This window comes from Rhipicephalus microplus, chromosome 1 (assembly GCF_043290135.1).
Source record: "Rhipicephalus microplus isolate Deutch F79 chromosome 1, USDA_Rmic, whole genome shotgun sequence".
Lineage (NCBI taxonomy): Eukaryota > Metazoa > Arthropoda > Arachnida > Ixodida > Ixodidae > Rhipicephalus > Rhipicephalus microplus.
The window spans coordinates 212,313,757-212,338,382 of NC_134700.1; the positions used below are offsets into that span (position 1 = coordinate 212,313,757).

The 24,626-nt window shown below is 42.1% G+C and overlaps 2 protein-coding genes across 2 annotated transcripts; one reads left to right on the forward strand and one right to left on the reverse strand.

Annotated features, from left to right (window-relative positions):
• Positions 1-770: 770 nt before the first annotated feature.
• Positions 771-19,688, reverse strand: LOC142806037 (sister chromatid cohesion protein DCC1). The gene is made up of 12 exons (XM_075891235.1): positions 19,552-19,688; positions 19,164-19,325; positions 18,866-19,040; positions 17,244-17,384; positions 16,629-16,719; positions 15,778-15,916; positions 15,012-15,058; positions 13,557-13,633; positions 12,869-12,946; positions 12,371-12,456; positions 2,374-2,436; positions 771-1,038 (listed from the first exon to the last, which is right to left on the reverse strand). Exons 1-12 carry the CDS (start codon positions 19,563-19,565, stop codon positions 927-929), a joined length of 1,185 nt encoding a protein of 394 aa, XP_075747350.1. The 5' UTR covers positions 19,566-19,688; the 3' UTR covers positions 771-926.
• Positions 19,689-20,096: 408 nt separating this feature from the next.
• On the forward strand, positions 20,097-24,024 carry LOC142806117 (stress-associated endoplasmic reticulum protein 2). Its single transcript, XM_075891241.1, has 3 exons — positions 20,097-20,274; positions 21,200-21,272; positions 23,727-24,024. The coding sequence occupies exons 1-3, from the start codon at positions 20,191-20,193 to the stop codon at positions 23,762-23,764; spliced, it is 195 nt and encodes a 64-aa protein (XP_075747356.1). The 5' UTR covers positions 20,097-20,190; the 3' UTR covers positions 23,765-24,024.
• The last annotated feature ends 602 nt before the right edge of the window (positions 24,025-24,626 follow it).

Sequence of the window (24,626 nt, forward strand, 5' to 3'; positions counted from 1 at the left end):
ATGCTCAATGCTGCCTATGTCAGCTTTTTCTTAATGCTTTCTCCCACTAACTAGAACAAGCTTCATGTAATGGCACTTGTGAAGCTCTTTTAATTGTGTACACTGCTAATAGTATTATGGGTAAACTGGTGTGCACAAATACAGACGACACAGAAAAGAAGAGACAGAGACAAGCGCTTGGCCCCCTCTCTTCTTTTCTGTGTCGTTGTCTGTACTTGCGGACACCAGTTTACCCATAATTATGAACCAACTCGCTTAGCTACAAGTTTTGCTAATGATATTCTCCGGAAAAGTTGTTACACGGTCATCCAGAACGTGCAGTTCTCTTGAGACTTGCACTGCCTCTTGCACAAGTGTGCATTCACTCACACTTGTGTATTAGAAGCAGGAAGTAATTTGGGAAGAAGGCTCTTACTCGAGTCTTGGCATATTCAAAGCAAGCCGGCAAACATGAATCAGTTGCTGAGATCAATACCTCAAAGCGGATTTGTGGTAAAAGAATAAGCTTCCGTGACAAAGGCAGTCACTCCCCAGGAAGAGACGAAATCGGTCCCCGAACGTCAAGCTCTTTTTAAACTGTGGCTGGAACGATCTCAGCCTGTTAGTTTGCATATTATACTTTATGCAGGTCTCTTAGTGTTCCACCTGTTGAATGCATTGCAGTAAAGCAATAAATTGTTGAAGCACTGTAGCAGTGAAAACAACGACTGATACATGTGTCGACATTGGTTGTTTAAGAAGCTGACGGAGAAAGTGACATAAAGGACGCATATAAAGCACATTTTGAATCTGTATTTATATTTACATTGCTGAACAACTAGCTGTCATAGCATTGATAGCTGTACTTCAAATCATCTGTAGCTCAAAAATTGGATTGTGAAGGTTTCTTTCCTGTTTCTAAATGTCGCATGCCAAAATGCAGCACGCTATCTGATGAGGCGCTTTGAGGTATAGGTCCGCAATCCATCTTTTATTGCTGCTCGTGCGTGCTTCATCAGAAGCGAATTCGCGTCGCCTTTCTGGCCAACACACAGATCTCTGGAAGAGACAAAAGCAAGCAAAACATTATAAATGCATAGCTTGTGACTCAGATGCAAAAAAAAAAAAAGTTGATTGCTTTATTTTAGTGCAGCTGATAAACATTGTACCTACTGCAATGACACAGCACTGTGGCATACCTTAGCTAGAAAATTCCAGTAAAATTTTTAAAATGTTCAAAATGCAATGTAATTAGGTTTTGTTATCCAACATCTGATGGCTGTTTACCAGTCGAAAACAGAACATAACAGATAATCAATGGCTCGTATTCTCAACAGGGCTAACAGGAAATTTCAGAGCACTAATAGATTGCTTCAGCTCCCCTTAAAGTTCACCTTTAGCACCCCTAAAAAGGGCCGGGCAACATTTCTTGGTTTCTCAGCCATACCACCCCAGTAGACTGTGCACTCACGGAGGACTCCAAAGCATAACTTGCAATTCTTCAAGCACAGTAGTGAAAGCTAGAACCAACTAGAGTTGTGCACTTCTTTTGCACTTGCTTGAAATAATTAAACATATTGAGGTGGCATGTCATCAGTTTAAACATGCCCCACCGCGGTGGTCTAGTGGCTAACGCACTAGGCCGCTGACCCGCAGGTCGCGGGATCGAATCCCGGCTGTGGCGGCTGCATTTCCGATAGAGGCGAAAATGTTGTAGGCCCACGTGCTCAGATTTGGGTGCACCTTAAAGAACCCCAGGTGTTCTAAATTTCCGGAGCCCTCCACTACGGCGTCTCTCATAATCATATGGTGGTTTTGGGACGTTAAACCCCATATATCAATCATCATAATCATCACTCAAGAAATCCGAAGAGCTCGGCTGGTGGGTTGATATTTAGATGTTTTAAGTTACGCTGCCTTTTTTTGCAACGAAGTGGTTTAAATGTGCGATAGAGAAAAGGTACCGAGCGTTGAAGAATCACGTGTGTATTAAAACTAAGCTTTGATCTTGTCAGACAGTAGTAACAACTACATTGTTACAGAGTGAAAATGATTGCATGGAACTCTTAAAAAAAAGGCAAATGGCTTTTATTACATCTATACAGATCTGTCGTTTTGAATTACACTGGCAGCATTCTCACATGAGTGGTGCACTTCCATTACCAAGAAGCTTCGCCAATAGCTCACCACACTTCCAGTGAGGTGTGCTATTCTGGTTATGGACTATCAAAACACTACTTGCGCATCACCTGCCTTATGCAGCCATTGGTTTTATTTTTAAAAATATGTCTATGAGAAGACATAGCTGCACAATGTCCTCTCATACATCAGAAGTGCTAATGTCATATAGCTGTGAAATTGTTCATTTTGGAGGAAACATTGAGTACAACTTACTCTATGTATGGCTTGATCTCATCAAGTGTCCATCGCTCTTTTGTCCTGAAGAGAGTGTCAAAGCTGTACCGGGAGAAAAAAAAAAGCACACAGTGAGGATAACAATAAATGTAAAACAGATATTGCTAGCAGAATTCCATTTAAAATGCCATTGAAAATGATGTTTTATTCAAGGAGCAAGACAAACACAAAAATTTGTCCATATGGCTTTCCAAAGGAAGAGCACAATTCACTCATCCAAGTATCTGTGTAAATTACAGTTGGCTCTTGTCCTCTTCTGAAAGAAGTGTGTGCACTAGTTTACATATCTATTAAGTGCCTTAAAGGGCCCTGAAACACTTTTTCAAGTAACCATGGAATAAATTTACAGGAAGAGCTTATTACCTTACGAATTCAATGCCGCAAAAATTTTAAGAATCCCTCCAGTTTGAGCGGAGTTGCAAACATTTGTCGCACACTGCCAATGCATTCTCTCTTCTCTCGTCCCGACGAAAGCGCTGGAAGCTTAGCAGGGAGGGGTGAAAGGGACAAAGAAATACGTCACGCGCGCCTCATGACCTTGAGTACTTCTTTCCTTCTTTTTTTTCTTAGAATGCACGGCTTTTTCAGTGTGATCGCGCGCGCACACGTGGACAAAATGCGGCCTCCCCGCAGCGATCCCTGTAACGACTGAGCGCGTCATGTTCAAATCAGCCAATGACTGATAGATGGGCTTGCCACAAGTGATTTTCGAGCATGTTCCATCATTTGTCGAGAAAAGAGGAAGCAATTTTTAGCCGACTTAGATAATTTATTGTGAATTCCAGGCCACTTGCTGCGCTATATTATGTGGCTCAGGTGTTGTCGGGAGCCTCTACTACCGATCGGTAGCGTTTTCTGACCATGCTCAAAAAGTGTTGCAGGGCCCCTTTAACGACTACTAATCTTCTAAAAGTAGTGGCACAGCTGCACACCACATGGGACAGAGTCGAGTGTGTAAGTGCCATAATTTCATTAAAACACTGTGCCTGTTTTCACCAGCACACATTGCACTGTACAATGTGAATAAATATAAATGAACAAACTGAATGAGCGTTATGTAGCTGTGGCCATCGACATGCTCAAGAATCTACCCAGGAGCTTATCAAGTAACATGCACAGCGAAGAGCACCAGCTGAATGTAGCTGCACCATTTAACTTTCTTCATCTGGTTTAAAAAAATAAACAAAAGACTTGAGCCTGAACATTACTGTGCAAGCTAGTGCTAACAGAAGACCATAGCCTTCATCTCATTCATTTAAGTATAGTGCACCAAGTCCAAGTGATATCCTATCCTACAGACACTATGGCCTGTGGATTCAGCATCATTGTGTAAGGTAAGAGCATAGTATTTCTTCCTTTTCACCTGCACTTCCCAACCTGAGGCTAGGATGCTATAGAATCATTGAACAAGCTTCATATTTGTAAGCAAATGACAAATAAGCAGCTATTTTATTTGGGAATCATATGTGCTTGTCATATTTCTCTGCTGCAAACCCTATAATGTTATGCCCTGACAAAGTTATACGACACAACCATTTATTGCACTGGCACTTTTCTAAGGATGATACTAGGATGTCGTTTTGTGCGACACAAACAAGCCATCACATGCACAGTCTAGTAAGACACAAACGTCATGTTTAGCACATATTTATTCACTCAAGGTCATGCTGTCTATAGGTTCACACAGCTGCCTTCGTGGGTAGCAGCCAAGCATTCACACACACTCGGAAGTTTCGGTGTTCAAGGGCTTTTCACCAAGTTTGTACATTGTAAAGAAGTGCACTGCGTGGATTGCTTTGTAGTAATTGTGTATGCAGATTGAAATGGCTGCATGGTGCAAACATCATCTAAATCACAAACTTTACTCACAAATTTCAAACTTCAATCAAAGCTTCACGTCCTTTATTTCAAGGGAGCTGTGCTTCAAGAAAAAGTGAACAGTTGCATAACCACACACCTTATGCAAAAGAAATCATTTGAAATGTCACATAGGAAAAAAAGATTAAAACTAGGCAAAGTTCGGAAAGCAATAGAGGTTAGAAGAGATAAATGTTCTTGAGCATGAGGTGCCACTGTAGCCAATATTTCAACATGCGGTTGGTGCCTTGGAGAAGACAACACCACTAGTCAACAAAAGAGCTCCAGAGACACTCTATTTTCAAGAATATTAAATCCTGAAAGACGGCAATAGAAAAGGGACTTCTACATCATGATGTCAAATAAGTGAACATGTGACTAGAGTAACAATATAATAACTTTCGTCAAGTTGGTTGACTGTATTGAATTCTCATTTTGTCATGACTCATTACCATCACAACTTCTGAAGCAACATGAACATTTGCACAAAGAAAAATACAAACATAAAACCACAGACTGAAGGCTGCTAATACAGCAAAGCTATGCTTACTAGAAAGCACCAAGAAAATCACTGCAGGAGCTTTGAAGTCCCACTTCTTAAACATTCACATTGTTTGGCCAATGAAGGAGCACAGTGCCATCGTTAAGAAGTGTGCATACTCGAGTTAACAATTTTTCAAGTAGAGCCAAATGAAAGACTAATTTTGTAATGACAATTTCCATTCACATGGCACGAAATCGTGCATATGCGATGTCAATGTTCCTCTTGCCATATGATCTGAGATGGCCCAACCCATACAGACGAAAGGGACCCAATGACAATGCAACGCTCTTGTTTGCAGTTCAGGTTTCAAACTTGCAATGTGTTATATGCTCATAGTTTCTCATGATCTTGTGTTTCTTCAGCATATAATCGTTGCCAGCTCTATCACAACCAAAATGCTGCTGACCACTAGATGTGAAAATAGAATAGAATAGAAAAGAAAATAGAACTTAAACACAAACTATGGCTTGTTTGCAGGCTGCACTCTAGATAGAGCGTAGCTAAATTACACGCCCATGTTACACACGAATGCTTGTTAAAGATCTGCCCTTTTCTCTCCATACCCTTCAGCTACATATTCAATTTTTATGATGCTTCAAGTTCCTCTTAAGAGAGTAACTAAAAAAGAAGTAGATATTAATACTAGTACAAACCTTTGGTATACTGTTTATATGAAAGTACAACGCAACTGTTTAGCAAGCTAGGTAACATTTGGCACCACCCTGAGAGTTTAATGAAACACTGATCATGTGTCTTGTTTGCTAGCAAAACCAGACAGTGCAGCAAGCATCACAAAATGACAACGCATTTAGGACTAGGTCACAGCACTACCGCAAAGGCCACCATGAAGTTGTTTACTTCGGAAGCAAAGCAGGCTAAGTTCAGTTCACTTGTTTTGCATGTGCGTGTACACGTTCCACAATATAAACACAAGAAACACAAAGCAAACAAGATAAAATTTGATATTCTATCATTCAAACTTTTACAGAACTATTTATTGTGCCTTAAAGAGGCCCTGCAACACTATAACAGGTAATGATCGAATGGCTGTATTTAAGGAGTTTATAGCCTAAAGATTCATGATGAACGAGTGGAGTTACAGAGATTTGGCGAATGCAGTAATTGCTTTCTCTTACCAATGAGTGCACTAGAATATTAAGTAGGGAGGGATGGCACAGGGGAAGGAAGTTATGTCGTGTGCACATCATAATCACGAGCATTTTTTTCTTTTTTTTTCTTCAAATGGATAGCTTACTTTCAGTGTGATCTTGAATGCACATGTAGGCACACGGTGGACCCAACAAATATGCAGCTCACGACGCTCAAATCATCCAATGGCAGCGAATTCGGCATCATGGTGTGGTCATTTGTGTATATGACATAACTTGTAGCAAGAAAAAGAAAATTATTTATAGCAAACTTAGAAAATTCATTGTAAATTCCAGGCAGCAGACTGGGCTAATGTTTGGCCCACGTGTTCTCAGGAGCTTCGACTACCAAACGGCAGTGCTTTCTGAAAGTGTTGCAGGGTCCCTTTAAAGCCACCAGTGACTTAGGAGTGTCACCTCGAGCAATGCGATGTGCAACTTAACTTTTGCTGCATTTTTGTTTGTTTACACGTCGATATGTACTTGTACAGAAAGTGAAAGCGAGTAATGTTGTCAGGGAATGTGTATGTAAATAAATTTTCCAATCTCTACATTTTTCACACTGCCACATTTATTATTGAAAGATGACACTGCTTCTCACATTAAGAGCATTTTTTGGCAACATTATTTTCTAATCAAGAAAGATACTGCCATTGGTGCTGAATAATGGACTATCCTTTTGTTCAATTCTACCGGGCCTACACAATACACTTCTAGATTTATTTCTTACCACATCTTTGCAAAATACTGCATAAATACCATATCTTTCCAAAAACCGAGAGTGAATGAGTCGGACGTTTGCAGCAAAATGTCACACATTAGTGATTCACTTAATTATGCAACCGGTTCTTAGTGTATATAGGTCTACTTTTCTTTTGATCACGACTCTGAAATGTATGTATATTGAACATTGTCAGTGAGAAAAACGGGTAGGAAGTAGCTCTTATTTAAGCCACTGAGCTGTTTGTGCTCACATTTTTAATGATATTCTGGGTACAGTGCTTCGTCTAGACCAAATAGGACAGCACTACCAGACAAAAGTATCAACAGCAGCACCATCTGTTTCTATATAAAGGTAAAAATAACCTGTGCATATCTCTTAGAGACTGTTAAGCGTAAATGCTATTGCCACGGATGACATAACTGTAACCGATCATAACTGATTGATTGATTGATATGTGGGTTTAACGTCCCAAAACCACCATATGATTATGAGAAACGCCGTAGTGAAGGGCTCCGGAAATTTCGACCGCCTGGGGTTCTTTAACGTGCACCTAAATCTGAGCACACGGGCCTGATCCTAACTGATGATGCCATCGTAACCTTCCCTGTAAAGAGATTGTCGTTAAAATGTGCCACACTGTTACAAACATGCAGCTTCACTACATTCCAATATCCAGGCAAAATGTGTAAAAAGAAACGGTGAGTTGGAGGCACACGACACAAACAGCGCTTTATGTGCTTGTACTCTCACACCTAGAATTTGATAAAACAGACCAAGTTTAAGGCATAATCTCATTTTCTTGGCTAGTATTTCAGTAAACAAAGGCCAAAATCTACGGAATAGCAAAGGAAACTTCCGGTGGTTATATGGCATGAATGAAAATTGTATGCGGGCCCCATATTGAAAATTATATTAGCCTGTCTATCGGCTTTCAGTATCAGTGCACCCTATAATGCTCTGTAGTTGTGCTGTACCTCGAGCACTAGTAGCACATATAACCTCGTAAAGTCGCTGCAGAGTCTCCAACGTGCGCCGTCGTCGTTTTTCGTCTCTATCACGTTTCCGTTCTGAAGGGTATCGACGCTGTTCGCAATGTGTTTGAGCCTCTTGTGCATGTAATGCGCGGTTTTGATGACGCTGTCGCCTTTGCTGTGCTTGCTGTTCCCGCTTTGCTACCTCAAGCTGCTGTTCACTATGTCCCTCTGTTTTCTGAGCGCACACTGCACTGCACTGTTGACGTTGCCTTGTCTCCTGTCGTTCGCCTAGTTTCTGTTTCAGCGTTGCCACATTTTTGCACCACTCACTGGGCTCTACAGTCTCTTGTTTCCACAATGCCATATCATGGTTCCTTGACGGATGTTCAATTTCCTGCTGCCACAATGCCTGACAAAATTGATTATCTTCATTGATCTCCCGTTCCCGCGTTGCCGCCGCTCCTTCACAACATTTGTGACCTGTTTCGGCTTGCGCGGCATGTCCGTGCTGATGCTGCCCTCCCACTGCTTCTGCATTTAGGATTCCTTCGCGTGGCGATTCAGCTTTTGGACCGCATGCTGAGTCAAGACGAGATTCTTCATGCAATTCGGTTTCCACAAGCACAGCACAGCGTTGTTGCAGCCTTTCCTCTACCTCTTGCCGCCACACCGCCGCGTGTTGACACCGTTCGCGATGCACGTTAGCCTCCGCTTGCACAGCGCTGCACTGTTGTGGCCTCGCCCGCGCGTCTTGTTCCACCACTCGATGTCGCTCTGCCTTCAACTTACGCTCTTCCCGACGTCGTAAGCGTACTGCGGCCTCTTGTTCACGTACCTCGGGCCTTTGGCGCCGGCGCCGCTGCGCCTCTGCATTCTTGGCGCGCACCCTCGCTCGTTCTTCCTCCGTGTAGGCGCGAATGCGAGCGCGCCTCGCTTCGGCACAACGACGCCTGTACTCCCGCTCTTCTGATGGTGATCGCACGACACGCGGAGGAGCCATCTTCGCACATTTACCGCGTACGCTTCCTCCAGTTTTGGTCATCCACACTGGCGCGCCGATGCACGCATGTATGAAGTTAGTCGTGAAGCGTGAGACGCAATCCGCTCGACATCGAGAAACGCGTACGCGAATGACGCAATGACGCGACGGCGGTGGCGGAGGCGCTGCAATCGCAGGCGCCTTTGCTTTGAACACAACGGTGATCACAGCGGCGGTAAACACGAATGGGGATCGCAGCGCGTACAAGCAACGCCACCGTACAGGCATGAATTGTGAGTAAGCCTGACAGACAAGAGCGTAGAAGAAAACCGATACGGGCACACCGTACAAGCGTCTTCTGTGCGCGTTGGTTCCCATTGAGAGAAAAAAGAAAAAAAAAAAGCTTATGGCATCCCACGCCGATTTGTCCGGCGTGGGATGCTGTAACTACGATGTACTGGAGCCAACAAGATTATGAAAGGGCGGAGCAGGATTTTCTAGCGGGGGATGCTATAATTGATAAACGAGATAACGAGTTCAGAGAGTGAAAGAAAGAAATGGTGAAATAGAAAGAGAGAAAGGGAGTGAATATTAAAAAAACTAAGAAAAATAGACAAAAAAGATATTTAAAAATGAACACGAAAAAGAAAGCAAGGCAGAAAAAAATCAGGGAGAGATAAAGAAAAAATGAATGAGAAATATAAAAAGGGTAAAGATATAGAAAGAGAGAGAAATATATAGTGAGAGAAGTACAGAAATAGTCGTAAAAAGAGAGAAAATAAAAAGAAACAAGGCAGTCCACACAGCCCCACACTTCCTTGAGGCACTAGTGCTAAGATGCCGTAATGTTTTTAAATCAAGCTCTCTCCAGCTACGTGATGGAGACGATGTCTGATGCATAAAGGCAAAACTAGTAGATGCAGCACATGACACGACAGAGTGAACTTTGCGTGCGCATTACCGCTCGTCAGGTCGACAGTTTTTTCCCCTGCCAGCATTCACAAAGGTGAGAATCAGACCTACACTGCCGGTGTTGCACCGCATTTCCATCTCAATATATATGGTGTGCAAAAAAGTCTGCTGGCGCAATATTGCGCACCAGTCGGCATCGGTGTTCTTACATGAGCATGAGGCTCACAAAGTTACATAGTTACGTTCCTGCCAAGTAGTATGGAGGGTCATCCCAAATTTCCAACATAATGGAAAGTTCCGGTATATCAAGATGCATGCTCAAACAATCCTGACTGTGTGGGAAGAAGCGCTTTATTTCCAAAGAGAAAGAAAGCAAAAAAGCAAAAAAAGAAAGTTATTTTGATAGCTACATTTGGTATCCAGATATTTTTACCTAACATTGGACTTTACATTTTTCGAAAGTACAATAATGTTGGCCTCTTATATCTGCCTTTACTTTTTGTAATGCTAAGTTTACAAATGATACACAGACTGCAGATCCCTTTTCGAAAGCTCAACCAAGTTGGTCATTGCAAAATGCAGTAAATCATAATTATCAGTTGATGTGTGGATTAAGAAAATTGTCAAGGCTTTTATAACAATTCATCGTGCCTTTCTTTCTTGATATTATTTAGGGCAGACAAGTCTGCGAGGTAAGCTCTTCTTCAGGAGATTTATCCCATGACATGCTTACGTCGGCTATCATAGTACAGCCCTGCATCGTAGCTATATTACTAGCACATGAAATGTGAGACAAGTCCTAACATGGCATTTAAAAAAAAGAGTTTGCATTAAATAGAGCTACTGAAGCCTATTGAAACACTAAAAAAATACTGAGAAGCTTCGCAGTGCCCTACCTGATCTATTGCAAAAACGTTTCTGTGGGCTTGTGCTAATAGTGAATTTTAAGTTTGAGATGAATAGTGATTTTAGTTTCGAATCAAGTTCGAATAGTATGCATCACATATCACAAACGAAAATGGGCATATTTGCGATGACCCAACTGATCTGCACAATATTTTTAAAAAATTAAAACAAAGCCTGTGCAAATGCCATTCTTTTTGTTCTAAATGAAGGAAGTGGAAATAGTAGGAAGATTTGACTTTAGGTAAAATACAAGCAACCTGTAAAATATGTTATGTTTTATAATTTATTATACTTATAGCATATAAGCCGCTATAACAAGCCTTTAAACTTACACATGATGAATTGATGTGGGAGTAATATGTTCGTTTAAATGAACTTTGAAGTGGAGCTTCGCAGCAGTGCAGATTTCTCCTAGCTAGGTGTTTTTGCAGTTCGGCACTTCGGCACCCATCCACTGCAGTGAAACCATTTTTACAGGAGGTTACATGCAGACTATTGTGCATTTGTTCGTTCATTTCGAATACCTCGAAGTTTTCAACGATTCGAATCGAAGCGAGTTTGAATACTGTAATATTTGTTCAAATATTTCCCACAAGCCTACTTTCCTGCAAATCACTTCAAAGGGACACCAAAGAGAAACAATGACTTCGTTTAGATTGATAAACTGCACTCTGAGAAATATAACGATATAAGTTTCACTATAATAAGTTCATTACTAGAGGAGAAAATTGAGGACAAAGTCTCATTTACAAAATACAAAATGTATTTTTCATACTTTCGCGACGTTGGCTTGATGAAAATTTCCGAAACTTCGTACGCTAGTTCTACGGCACTCACACGATAAAAACAAAGTACATTGGTACTTTGTTTTTATCGAGTAGAAGCTATGTAGGACCCAGTAGATGCCTTTAAAACTTACTACGTTATAGTGTTTGGTCAGGGAATCTCATGGTGTGTCACCACTTGCATTTTCTTTTCGTGTCTTTTCTTGCTTACCAAACGTCGTGTCGTGCTAAGAGTGATGTTCTCCGAATTGTGAAATTGTACTTTACTAACACGCGAAACATCCTTAAGCGCATTGATGTCCCTTGAATTTCTCGAGGAATGCTCATGTCCTTATGTCATCTAGCAGAATGCGGTTGCTTGGGCAAGTCATTGCGACGTTTTGGCGCTTGATTGGGCTAAATGAGTTGTCAGTTGCGCGGCTATCGCTCGCGTGGCCCTAGATAATAATAGACCACAGAACAGGCTAAATTGAGTTTGAATATGCTGCAATGTCCCGTTCCTGCTTGACCACTCCTCGTACACCCGAACATCGCCGTGCACACACCTCTTAAGAAATAAAAGTGAAACTGTAATCGATGTCCTACAACAGGTGAAATACTGTGGAAGCTATGTACGAAGTTGAGCCAGCAATATTTGGAGGTCCAAGAATCTCGCATTCGGCTTTCGTTGTGAACAATTGAGTGAGCCAAACAAAAGCCTGGGTGTGAGACATTGTGGCAGGCGGCAAATGGAACTCCAAAAAACGAAAGTAGAGAGACGATAAGCGATCCATAACAACGTGTTCACAGCCTTATAACATGGCTTGTTAATTTCTAAGGCACAAAACACCACTTATTAGGTAACCTAAAAACAAAAAAAGACAAAACATACACACGCACACTATGTGGGCAGTAAACTCTTCTATGTCTCTGGGTAAACGTGCCTACTGCACAAAATCTCGCTAGGGTTCATAGCATTGCACCCGATGTATGAAATTCGGTATACTTGTAGTAACGTAAATAAAGTACATATTTCATTTGAAGTTGCCTGAGGCTTCCCAGTGTTCAATTTAAGGGCTCTGATGTTCAGAACTTCGAAAGAAAGGTAAGAAAGAAAACTGAGAAACGCTACTTATGTCCTCTATAAAAAAAAAAAAGATTCACATACCGTTCATTTGCATCATCTGGCAGATCCCACTTGTCAAAGAGATATATGCAATGAGGTGTGGATGTCCGGTCTGTTAGGGCTAGACCCTGAAATCAACAAGGCAAGACATTGCATGCACCGTATTTTCATGGCCACACCCTGAGCAAAAACAAATAGCACTGCTTTAGTCTACTGTTTTAGCCTCTGTACAATTCTGACAATTTCCCAGTTTCATTGTGAGGCCATCTAGATGACTGAAATAGCCGTGTAGAGATTACCATCAAGAAAGTGTTTATAAATTATCCCCCCCCCCTCAAAAAAAAAAGAAGGACAGGATTTTACTACTATGTGTTGCCCACTGAATATGCTGAATGCTGAAAGAAAATGTTAATGTGTAGTTTTTTTCCCCACACCTACTAGCTACAAAGATAGGCATGAAGTTGGAAGCATCATATGGCACTGCAAAAGGTATGCAAGATTCAGATTGTTGTGCTGCACAAATGGCAATGTAATGCTTACCTCCAACTGCTTGATATTTGTCTGTACACCTTCTGGGACACTGTTTTGCCACACCTCAAGGAATTCGCTCAGGTTGAACTACAAAAAGCCGTGTGTGAGAAGATTACAAAATTTATGTAATACCTGGATTCAGCGACAGCACGTGAACAAGAAAAGCATCTGCTTGGTGTGACAATTTTCACACCAAAATTTGTTTTCAAAGCAAAGGCTGTTCCCTTCAACTTCTCGTTTCGATGAGAACCCGTTTAGCACTTCCAACTTACTAAAATAGCTTCGGCACAATGTGTGATGCTCGCCCAGTTCGAAAGTATGGATAACTTGAAAAATCAACAAGTGGAGAGTCAGTCACTGCATGGTTCCCACAAGCTGTAAAGTGCCCAAGACCATTTTGATTGAGTTGATAAGGTTGTAGAGAGTGCCAGACTGCTTTAAAAATGCCCCATTTGTCTACACAACACTAGTGCAAAGTGCAGATCATGTACGGGACATGTAATTCTGCTGCATTTTCTCATTGGTCAGTTTGAATGTTCCCATCACCATGACACCATGCAGGCACATAGCCACAATCAGTGATGGCGATGGAAGGGTGTGTATTAATGCAAGAGAATCAAAAACCTCTCAGGAATTCAGCCGACCAGCATCTGTGGACTTTGTAATTAACAGCGGCACAACGAGAACACCAACAAACCTTTTCGACACTTCGAAGGAGTACATCGGCGGTTGCCTTGCAAATTATGTCACCATTTAGGGTGTAGAACTCGTCATCTGTGAGCACAAAAGAAGAATCATGAGTTTTTGGATCAAAAAAATACAGCAAAAGGTGATGAGAAATAACAACCTTGTAAAATTAGCAGGATGACTTTTGAATGATGTGCTGTTGAGGGGCACCCAAGGTAACAGTTTAACAGAGCTTGTTCAATTAGGCAGTGTTCTAAGATGATAAAGTTCTACAGTTGTCAAAAGCAATGCTTTGGTTCGAAGAATTACACAATTTCTCGCTAAAGGGAACCATATGTAGATACAAAGCAGCGGGCGCTAATGCTTATACTGGCAGCGGCGTTGCACAGCAGAGAAACCTGGGGAGGCGCAAAGCAGCCAGTGATGAACCGGTGTTTCCTACTGAAATATGCCAATCGCTACTCATGGGCATTGAGAGACAGGAGACTGCAATTGGTTACAAAGACCCGCAGTCCGCTTTTAGTTAACGTGCACGCTGCGAATTTTTATTATTCAACAACGCCTAGGAAAAATCTTCCACCCGCACTGTCTTGGAGGTCAAAATCCAGTGCCTATATATACGGGGTGGCCGTGAGCAGTCGGTTTTTTCAATTAAAAAACTCACTAGCAGACACTACCTGCGTCAACGTTGAGAGGTGAGGGAGGGGCAAAGGGTAGGAGAGGAGGAGGCGTGCATGTGCAATGCACATGTAAATGCCGCGGAGAGGGATTCCTAGAGAAGAGAGGTAAGGAGCTAGCCTTGGCTAGCAGACGCTGCTTTGCCTGTGTCAGTGTTGCGAGGCGACAGAGGGGGAAGGGACGCTCATGTGCAGTAAGGGTGGTCGCGCTGCACACTGAACTGTGCTCAACTGTAAAAGGCTTTGCATCTAAAAAAACATGACAGAAGTGGTACAGCCACTTTAGGAAGCACTTTTGTAAAAAAAAAAGCTTACCAACAATTTTTTTTTTCACACTGATCTGCAACATTCCTATGGCACTCCATAATCATTACATGCCTGATTCAACGAGCAGCAAAGGATGATGTACAAGATGTAGGACTCTCCTGTAGGGGCTGAGGCGAGTTCGTGTTACGCATCGTAATAACAAGGCCATGATTATCCTCTCAATTCATTTTAGAAATGGTTAAAGTTGAGGATAAGGTATGCTGGCTTCAAGTGCCATTTTGCCTGCAACATAATGCACTTTCGGCTCAGAACAACTGCTCAACAATTTTAAGGAATGTAATGCATAACTCCATCACTTAACCCATTAATTATTGTTTGTGTTGAGTGCCCCCTTCATCTAAAGTATTCAGTGGCAAGGACATCTAGGTTATTTATACCGTAGTAAATCATCACCTCCATTTGTGATGTCACAAAATGTGGAAAAAAAGAATTAAGTTGTGTGTAAGAAGTCGCTTCATTACCTATGTTTGGAGTAGTGCATCTTCGAAACACCTCTGCAACAATCTCACTGCAAGAATAAAAAAGAATGTGTATAGTGCAGCCTTTTTTTTTTTGCTGTATGAGCATGAAACTTGCTGTATAAGCCATTCATATTCTGAGACGAGCACATTGCTCGTTTGTCCCCATTCGCATGCAGTTCCCTCTATTGCACGAGCAAAGGTAGCTGCACCACTAGGAGAATTCTAGCTCGTGCTGGTCTGCTGCATGGTGTACGTGTTAGATACCCGGTAAACGTTGACGAAAGTTTTACTATGCTTTTGAATCAGATTGCTAGGGGGATGGTAGAAATGTTTTATTTAACTGGACTCAATATATATGGGGCTGATTGTACATCCACAAGAAAATGCAAACCACATTCTAGAGCTCTACCAGTGCAAGTGGCTAAGCGGCACTATAAGCTTGCAGTTTTATAGCACGCAGACATAAGAAATATAATGAATGAATAAGCATTTATATGCCGACGCAATAAGAACACTTATATATATCCTTACATCCTTCTGTTAGGTGCAAAGCATCTTGGGGGCTTTACTTATTGTAAGGGTCTCTTGCTGCACGGTGCAAAGATTCACTCAGAGAATGTCCACAAAAGGTTCTACATAGATTTTTCTTCCTTTTCTGCTGCCACCAGACTATATCTCGTTTGACATACGAGTATGCACTGCCCGTACTAGTATGATATCTGAGCGTAACCCGGAAAATGACAAAAATCAAGGAATGTCCAGTTACCGTGGTTCCAACTCTGAGACCTTGTCGACAACGTCCCCAGCAGGTATCTTGTCCAATCGCATGGACTCTGACTCTATGTAGTTGACAATGAAATTTTGCACTCGATAATAGTATTCACCATCCAGAAGTCTGTAGAAGCCTGTGTGGACAGAAGAACACATAAAGTAAAAACACTCTTCCCTATGTTCCTGGTAACAACTAACGTTAAGCAGTGTTATAGTGGACAAATAAAAAGAAAAGGGCAACAGAAAGCAAGGGGTAAGTGAATGGTCAAGAAAAAAAGTGGATACAGAGAAGAATAGCGAGGGTAGCATCAGTGTCTGTTGTGATGAAAGAGAAAGCAGATGGCACAGAAAATAAGTGCAAAAGAGGATATGGCCATTATAAAGAGCAGCTCTTGCTGTTTATATGTTGGCAAGCCCTGATTAGCTCAGAGAATAAAAAATACATCAAGCCAGAGGTGACAAACACGTGGCCCATGGACCTTTTAATATTAGCCCGGATCTTACACGACTGTCTTCATCCCATATTTTATTCTTAATAAACATGCTTGAGAGCTACACAGACCATGACTGGTCTCAAGAATTTCGTTTGTGGCTCATTAGGCTTCTGTTAGGCTCAGTAGTGGCTAATGCCTAACCATAAACACACCATTCAGCACTCATCCAAATGGCAGCATTGCATTTTTTAATAATGTCAGTTGGTAAGCTGTACAGCCGGTGCATGTCATAATTCCCTTGCCAGGATTTCTTTGCGCAGGATCCTATATTGGAAACAGGGAAAAAGATAGCGCTTCCAAGATGTGTCACACTATTCTGCTTCTGAATATGTGTACGAAGAAAAGCCCTCACCATCGATTTCAACCACTGGCAGCTCCTCTATGGCCTGCCTGATCTCGGCTTCACTTGCTTGCACTATTTCCAAGATGTTGCCGAGTGTATACTGGAAATGTAAATCGAACAAATGACTCACAGTTTCGCAAGTGTACGCCATAGTCACTGCAGTCAACGAGTCCTCTGTGAAGTCATCTGATAAATAGCTTACAAACCGCGATGCAGCGGCACCAATCTCACAAGAAATGAAGCAAGGTATATAGTACTAGTACTGAATCACAATGACAACAACGCAAGAAGCAACCATTCTAAAAATTTGAATGTGTATGAGCCATGGTGTTCTCTGCCTTCTTTGCATTGACAGATTAAAATGACCCAGTTATCAAGAATAAACTTGGAGTTAGTGCTCGTCCTGTTTTTTGCCCTACATCGTGTATTCTTTTTTTTTCCTGCTTTGGTGACGTTATATATTTGTTCAACCAGTCTCTTGCAGTTTCCGGGATGTTTTAGTAGTTTCACGGGTCATAAGAAAATAAACTAGATGTACACTGAAATAGTGTGATCTCGATCTGTGTGAAATGTGGAACAGGCTGAGAGGAACCACACAGAGAGTGACAGAAATGGGAAATGCACCTTTCGTGTGACTTTGTCATCATCGTCGAAGTTCTCAAGTTCGACTCCTCTGTATGGACTCTGGCGAAGCAGCTGCAGCAGCTTTTTCAGTCGGGGAAAGCACTGCCGAAGTTCCAAGTAGCTGTGGAATGTGTGCAGGACCTGCGTCATACAATCCACTTGCTAAGTCCCGCACGAAACTGCTTACATTTGTTGGAGACAGTTTCTTTTTAAAAACATCACCAGGAGTAAAAACAAAAAACAAAAGACAAATCAAGTATGTTGTCACCTATGGTGAAAGCACATTGATATCAGAGGCAACTCAGCTTTGCATTTAATTAATGTATGCTACCCTCTGAACTGGCCTATCAAGTACACGATCCAGCAATCGGGGAAGTGTCAGTATCAAAATGTTCTGAAAATTGAATCAAACTGTGCCATGTTCGACTCAGTCTGCAAATCGCATGGCTGTTATTCATAAATACAAACATTTTTCAAGTAGTTCATGAATATCTTGAAGTGTTGACGACAAAACAGAAGGACAATAAGTTCCGTCCACATAGACCTAAGATATGAGAGGCTACATCACTTAGGGACTTTATTAAAGTTTTTAAATGATTTCCCACACTCCCTGAAGAGTTTCTGTGCATGTACAGAACCTGCTTGTTACTAATGGTCCTATTGTGGTTTTATGTTAAAATTATGATTACTAGGATGTGAAAATAGTTTTATATTAAATGTATTAACTGTTGAACATTCAAAAGGCTATTTGGGAAGTATTTAAAATTTGATTTGATTCAGTTTCAGCAATAAATGTTTGCGTACACACCCTAAAAAATGCGCTTTGGAATTTTACTATCGCTGTGCAAGAAAGTGAGGAGTGTTGAGGTGCCATTGTTGGGTAAGACTGATGGCGGCGAAATATGATCACAACACTGCCACAATGCAGCGGTACAATGATGGTGTGGGTCCTACAGCTTTGGCCAAGCACGAAAAGCACATATAGCATCTCCAGACGCAATAGACGTGCGTACAGAAAAGTGAAGCAGCAAGTCACAATGAACTCGACACTTTTAAAGTCGACACTTTTTAAACAATTTAAAGTTGTGCAACGACCGTAACTTGATAAAGCCATTGCACCGTGGTGTACATTCAATAACAATGCTTGTTTGCATACAGATAACAATTGCTTTACTTGCTTTTGGTTTTTGATGGTAGTACCGTCAGTTAATGCACTTGTGCGACATTCTTGTTCTTCAAATTAAACTAGAAACACTGTAGATTAAAAATGTTTTTTTTTTAGCGTGAAACAACATAATTTTACAGCATATATTTTACCGTATACCTAGTAGCCTACTTTTAAAAAAAAATATTATTCTACGCCTTCTTTTCTTTTCGTGAAGCAGAGACAATTGTATGTCATAATGGTGGTCCCACAGTACTATATATATATATCAAACCACAATATATATATGTGCCATAAGTAAATGAAGAACACCTTGCTGTCAACCATGGACCTCAGAAGACATATATCCCAAAACCCATATTTTTAAGGAGCTTCTCGTGCAACTTCCAGCTGAGGTCTGCCTTCTATTCTCGGTCGTCAGGGCACAATCATGGACCGACTTTGACGACATGCATACCTGACTGGGGCAAGCTTCGGGTGCCGAATCGGGCGCGTTTCCCACTACCTCAGACGACAGCCGGAGTGTTGGCACAAGCAGGAGAGAGTTCGATATGTCGGCTTCGCGGACTTCGAAGGTTCGGTCACCGGTGCACACCACAGCAGGGCAGTCCTCTTCGCCACGAAAAACCAGTCTGAGTTGAAAGAGAAGATTTCTTATAAAGCCAATTAATAACACAGTGCAACCTTTTACAGAATGCACTATCCGATCAGTATGATATTCGAACCTCCTCAGGCAAGCTACAAGTAGTACTCGCCTCTCGCCTTCGCGTATCGTCTTCAGCAGCTCCTTGTCGACCTCCATCAGCCGTAGCGAGCTTTGGTTTTCTTCCGCAAACCAAAGCGTCTGAGCGACTGGCTGCAGGTCGCTGCGATCCAGCTTGGCGCGCTCCAAAAACGCTTGAACTTCATCGTCGGTCCTTGAAACAAGACATTAAGAAACCGTAGGAGCACTACATTTTTTTTTCGGAAACAAAAGTACCGAAGACGGGCAATACTCCACAGTGCGCCACATCGTCCTAGCAGACGACAGCGCATTTGAAATGTGCGGTAAGGCGAGCCAGCGTTACTTTAAGGCAGTACAATGAGAACACGCGGCCGCTCTGTTTAAATTTTTGAGCTTTAACAGGTAATGTAGAAACTCACCTGATCATGGCCATAGGCTTTATGGTTCAAGTAAACGAAATCCGGTGTAATCTTTCAAACGTACGTTGCTGAACGCAAATAAAATAGCGCGCGAAACAAAGCAGACAATGTGTCCAGACTATTCCCACTACTACCTGCTAAGCAACGTGCAGTTTTTAAATTTTTTACATGTTTACTTGTGCAAGTAATAAAATTTTATAATGTAAAAATAACGTTTTCTATAATTAATATTAATAAAATTGTATTTTATATGCATAGTTTAGTTATTGGCAGAAGCGAAACCACGTTTTTTGTGTTTGTGTTTCTCAAACAGCCCCGCTGGCCAGCGTGCGTGCCACGTTGTCCAATCTGTCAGTACCGGTGTGCAAAATTCGGAATTACTGTGGGCAGCACTGAACAGTTTGGTTGCGTTTCGTTTCAACCGCAAGCTCACAAGACACGCGTGCGAGTACGCTGTCGTCAAAATTTGCGCCGGACGTGGGGACTCTTTTTTTCGACGTTGCGCAAGAACACAAGGCAGCGTAGCTAGCCTCGTATAAAACCTGGTTCGGGCGCATGGGGCACTCCTCCGCGTTGTACTTTCGTGAGCGATTGTGATTCCGTGATTCGCCCCGCATCCCAAAACCACAACCTTTCACCATGGTCAACAGCCAGAGGATGCGCATGGCCAACGAGAAAGCCAGTAAAAACGTCGTGCTACGAGGGAACGTTCCCAAGTCGACGGTAAGTGCAGCACGCCGGGTGTCCTCGCACTTGCCGAAAAAGAGGAGAGCGGGGGGAGATGGGCCTGAAGCGATCGTCAAACTGTACGCGTACGCGAAATGCGTTAGCCGTTTTGATGAACGCGTTTGCGCATCAGCTCCAGGGCTTCAGTTCAATCGTGCGCGAATGTATTCGCGCGCATTGACCTGATTAAGAAGCGGTAGAGTTGCTGCGACGACGCGTCATCTGCGATGTCGAGCCTTCGCTGACGTTGCACGCTGGCTGGTCCCACGTTTACGTGTCGTCTCGCGTGCCTCCGAGAACAAGATCCTTTTGCTGCGAACGCGTGAAACAAGGTATTATTGCCGTCGTCCGACTACACCGTTTGTCGGGTGGGTGCTGTCGGTGAAATATGGTCGGGTTTTGCATAAATGGACGTCTTTTGTAGAAAGGGGGGGGGGGGGGGACGACACACGAAGAGATAGTGAGCGTGATGAAACGTAGCCGCACAGCTTCGATTGCGCAGTATTTGTCGTGTCCCAGAAGTAATGTGCTGTTTGCTGCTACAGCAAACTCCAAGTGTGTGCACTGCGCAACACCTGTGGCCCTGTTTCGTTGTACAGGCCACTACTGTGCGCTTCTCGTTTCCCCGATTACGTTATCTGCTCTCATTTTTGTTTTTGTTTTAAGTTTGCAACGGTTTGCGGCAGCTGTAAATGCGATCATGGACGTGTCCAAGGAGTAAGATCATTTTTTACCATCTTTCCGGCGCGAACACCTGTTTTGCCGCGGCGCATCTGTTTTCGCTTTTTTTATGTGGTGTTGACGCACATCAGTGTCATTTCAGTGCTGTCCTTGTTACGCGCAGCTGTCAGATCGAATATGCACTGACGTTTCCGTTTTTTTTTTGTTTCTCTCTCTCCTTACATTTGCGTTTTCGTCACAGAAACCCCAGGATGACAAGTACCCGGTCGGCCCATGGCTCCTCGCTTTCTTTATCTTCGTCGTTTGCGGCTCCGGTGAGTGACCCAAACCCATATGGTTGGTGCGTTGCCAACTCGGACCTATTAAATGCGACGTTTTCTTTCGTCTTTCGGTCAAATCGAATGGTGTGATCGCGCCATTTACGACGAAATCGTACTCTTGTTTATTCTTCTACGCGTACAGACAAGGGGATATTATCGGCTGCAAAATTTGACAAGTTTGCACAGAAGCTCGTTTCGCGCTATTGTAGAAGGTTGTATGACAAATGCGATGTGTAGAAGTGCATTCTGTATAGCGGGGTAATTTCCGTTGGGATTTTGGGTGTTTGCGTTCTGCTACACAGCATCGTAATATGACATTTTACAACCGAGCGTGTTGTAAATTACATTTTCATGACTATGCCTAGTGCCTACCTTGTGTGCCAAAGCGGAGAAATGTAGCAAATTGTCACTATTTTTCTTTGTTAAATGTCTAGCTTTGTGCACTAGATGTTACTACACCAAATGTTTATTTTTGCCTGGTGGCATCCACTGAAATACTGGTTAAATAATCGGAAGGTGAATCTTTTTAAGTGCATATGAGCTACAGTTTTATCTTGCATGTTGTTTCTATCGACTCATTTACTGGCTTTTGGTTCGGTATCTGGTCAAAAACTATTCAGAAGATCGTACCTTTGGTCACCTAGCATTAATTTTTTTTTTTTTACAAAGCATTGCATTTGCAGTGTGTGCCTGTTCATAAAGCCCAAAGAATTGATTGCCATGTTCACAAATTTACTTAGGCAGCATCTTCTCCTTGAACTTTTATGGCGTTTCCCACAATCGGCAGTTTTTACACAAGCCTACTTCATTACCTATTAACACATAGAAACTGCGAATCTGAGGTTATTGTTTTGGAATCGCTGAACAGTGTTATTATGGAGTAGCTATAGTAACCTCAGGGGGAAGCACTGCCTCCTGATTTGTAAAATTGATGAAGCAATCGGAGTTATGTGAGCACTGCAGTTATGAGAATTTTTTGTTGGTGTAGGGGAGCACAAGAATTGTATGGTTGCACTTGAAGCATTAGAAGTTAACTTGCATGAACCGCTTTGTTTAGAAGGCCCATGTACTTGGATATGGGTTGAACATTAAAGTGCACCTCGTGGTCGAAACTTCCGAAGTGCTTCACTGTGGCGTCCTTCATAACGATATCATAGTTTCAAGATGTAAAACCCTATAAATTATTATTAGGAGAGAAAGAGTAACAATGAATGTCATTAGTTTATTTGGGCAAATTTCGTAGCTGGAACATCGGAGCCTTTCAATATACGTTGGCATGCAGAAATTGGGTTGCTGGAGATGACACTCGCTTTTACTCGATATCAACTTTCACTAGTCTGCTGGTAAATAGACTTTATGCTAAATTTCATTGTTTTGCGACACCCATTTGCATTGTTATATATATATGTGTGTGTGTGCACATGTTTTCTCAAAAATTTTTCCCAAATGTTTAAGGTTAAGCTCGGTGTTTCTCTACTTGATATTTGCACCACCAGCTGCTGCAACAAACCTGGCCACTTGCATTTCATTTTCTGATACAAATAGTATAGTTTGTTTAATTATTAGCCGTACGATTGACATCCCGAAACAAGAGTGGTTGAAAACCCATTGGGGTGGCACATTTTAGCGGTGTACTTGTTTAAAGCATTCTAATTTAATACATATTCTACTTGTAGCCCTGCAATTGGCCTATTCATGGTTCAAGGGACCTGTGCTATTGGGATAATGTATTTGTAAAAGGTGAATACCATTTCAGGGCCCCCTTTAAATCTCTGCCCACAGATTGATCGATTGATTTGTGTGGTTTAACGTCCCAAAACCACCATATGATTATGAGAGACGCCGTAGTGGAGGGCTCCGGAAAGTTTGACCACCTGGGGTTCTTTAACGTGCACCCTCTCTGCACACAGCCCAGGTCATGTTTATCAATGCTTGTTCCAACTTCCCACTCACTCTTTTTCAGCACTGCAGCATAGCGATTATATGGACCTTGTATTAGGGTGCCAAATGTTTGAAGATCACTAGGTCAAAGAAAACTTCCAATTTCTCAGCAATATGCAGCTGCTACATATTGCAATATTCAAACAAACTGCACAGTAGATATGTTAGCACATATATCAAGAGGCTGAAAATCTGAATTCATGGCTGCCAGCAGAAACAACAGAAATATTCAGCTTTTTCTTGTATAATGGTCCCTGGACTGTTGACTCTTACTCTATTGTGGATAGTAGTTGGTAATAAGTACGGGCTTGTGTTACGGAATTTGTTCACTGTGGGATGTATGCAATATTGAAATAACTTGACTCATCCATGTTGGATGATTGTTTCATCACTTGTGTGCCAATATTGTGTCCACTCGCAGTAACAGCTAGCATTACTTCATCAAATTTTGTAGTATTTTTAACATAGTTGTAGTTATTTCATTATATTGAACTTTTCATTTTCCAGCAATTTTCCAGATAATTCAGAGCATCAGGTTCGGCTGATCGGCTTCCATTCCAGAGACTTTGGACCATGACGAAACCACTTCCTGTGCGGGGCAGCAGCAGTGAATGTGAAAAGAAAAACATTGTCATACATTAATGCAGGATTTTGGAAAAATGAAAATCATGTACATGTAACACTCAACTTCGTATACCTTTGTTTAATACACTGTTACAAAGTGTGCTGTACAAAGATGCTCTGTGCTTCTGGTGATGCTTTTTAAAAGATATTTTCTGAAATAAAGCCTTCCTTTTTTTTTTTACTTGTGTACAAAGAACTGTGCTTGCGTCAAGTAGCCTTTCTTCTACTCAAAGGGGCCCTGCAACACTTTCGAGCATGGTAAAAAAAAAACTCTGCTGATCGGTTTTAGAGGCTCCCGAGAACATGCGAGCCAAATAATATGGTGCAGTGTGCGGCCTGGAATTCACAATAAATTGGCTACTAATAAGGCGGCTACCAATTGCTTTCTATTCTCTTGACAAATAACGGAGGAAGCTGTAACATCACTCGTTGAAGGCCATCTATTAGCGATTGGCTGGTTTGAACATGGCGCGTTTGGTCGTTGCAGGGATCTCCGCGAGAGGCCGCGACTTGTCCATGTGTGCGCGCATGATCACACTGAAAAAAAGCTGCATATTTGAAGGAAAACAATGCTCAAGGTAACGAGGCGCGCATAATGTATTCTTTGCCCATGCTTAGCTTCCGGCATTTTCGTCGAGACGAAAGGAGTAAAAAAATGCGATTGCAGAGTGCGGCGAACATTTGCAACTCCGCTCGTACTGGACGGATTCTTAAAATTTTGCGGCGTTGAATTCATGAGGCAATAAACTCTGTGAATTTACTCATGGTTACTTAAAGCGTTCC

Excerpts from the sequence above, each read along its gene's own strand:
- LOC142806037 (XM_075891235.1), bottom strand. Across the intron at positions 17,385-18,865 it reads CCGAAGCTTGCCCCAGTCAG|GTCCTGCACACATTCCACAG; the intron begins GTATGCATGTCG and ends TGTATGACGCAG. Across the intron at positions 16,720-17,243 it reads ATGACAAAGTCACACGAAAG|TATACACTCGGCAACATCTT; the intron begins GTGCATTTCCCA and ends TTACATTTCCAG.
- LOC142806117 (XM_075891241.1), top strand. The coding sequence starts at position 20,191 with ATGGTCAACAGCCAGAGGATGCGCATGGCCAACGAGAAAGCCAGTAAA. Across the intron at positions 20,275-21,199 it reads GGAACGTTCCCAAGTCGACG|AAACCCCAGGATGACAAGTA; the intron begins GTAAGTGCAGCA and ends TTTTCGTCACAG. Across the intron at positions 21,273-23,726 it reads CTTCGTCGTTTGCGGCTCCG|CAATTTTCCAGATAATTCAG; the intron begins GTGAGTGACCCA and ends TTCATTTTCCAG.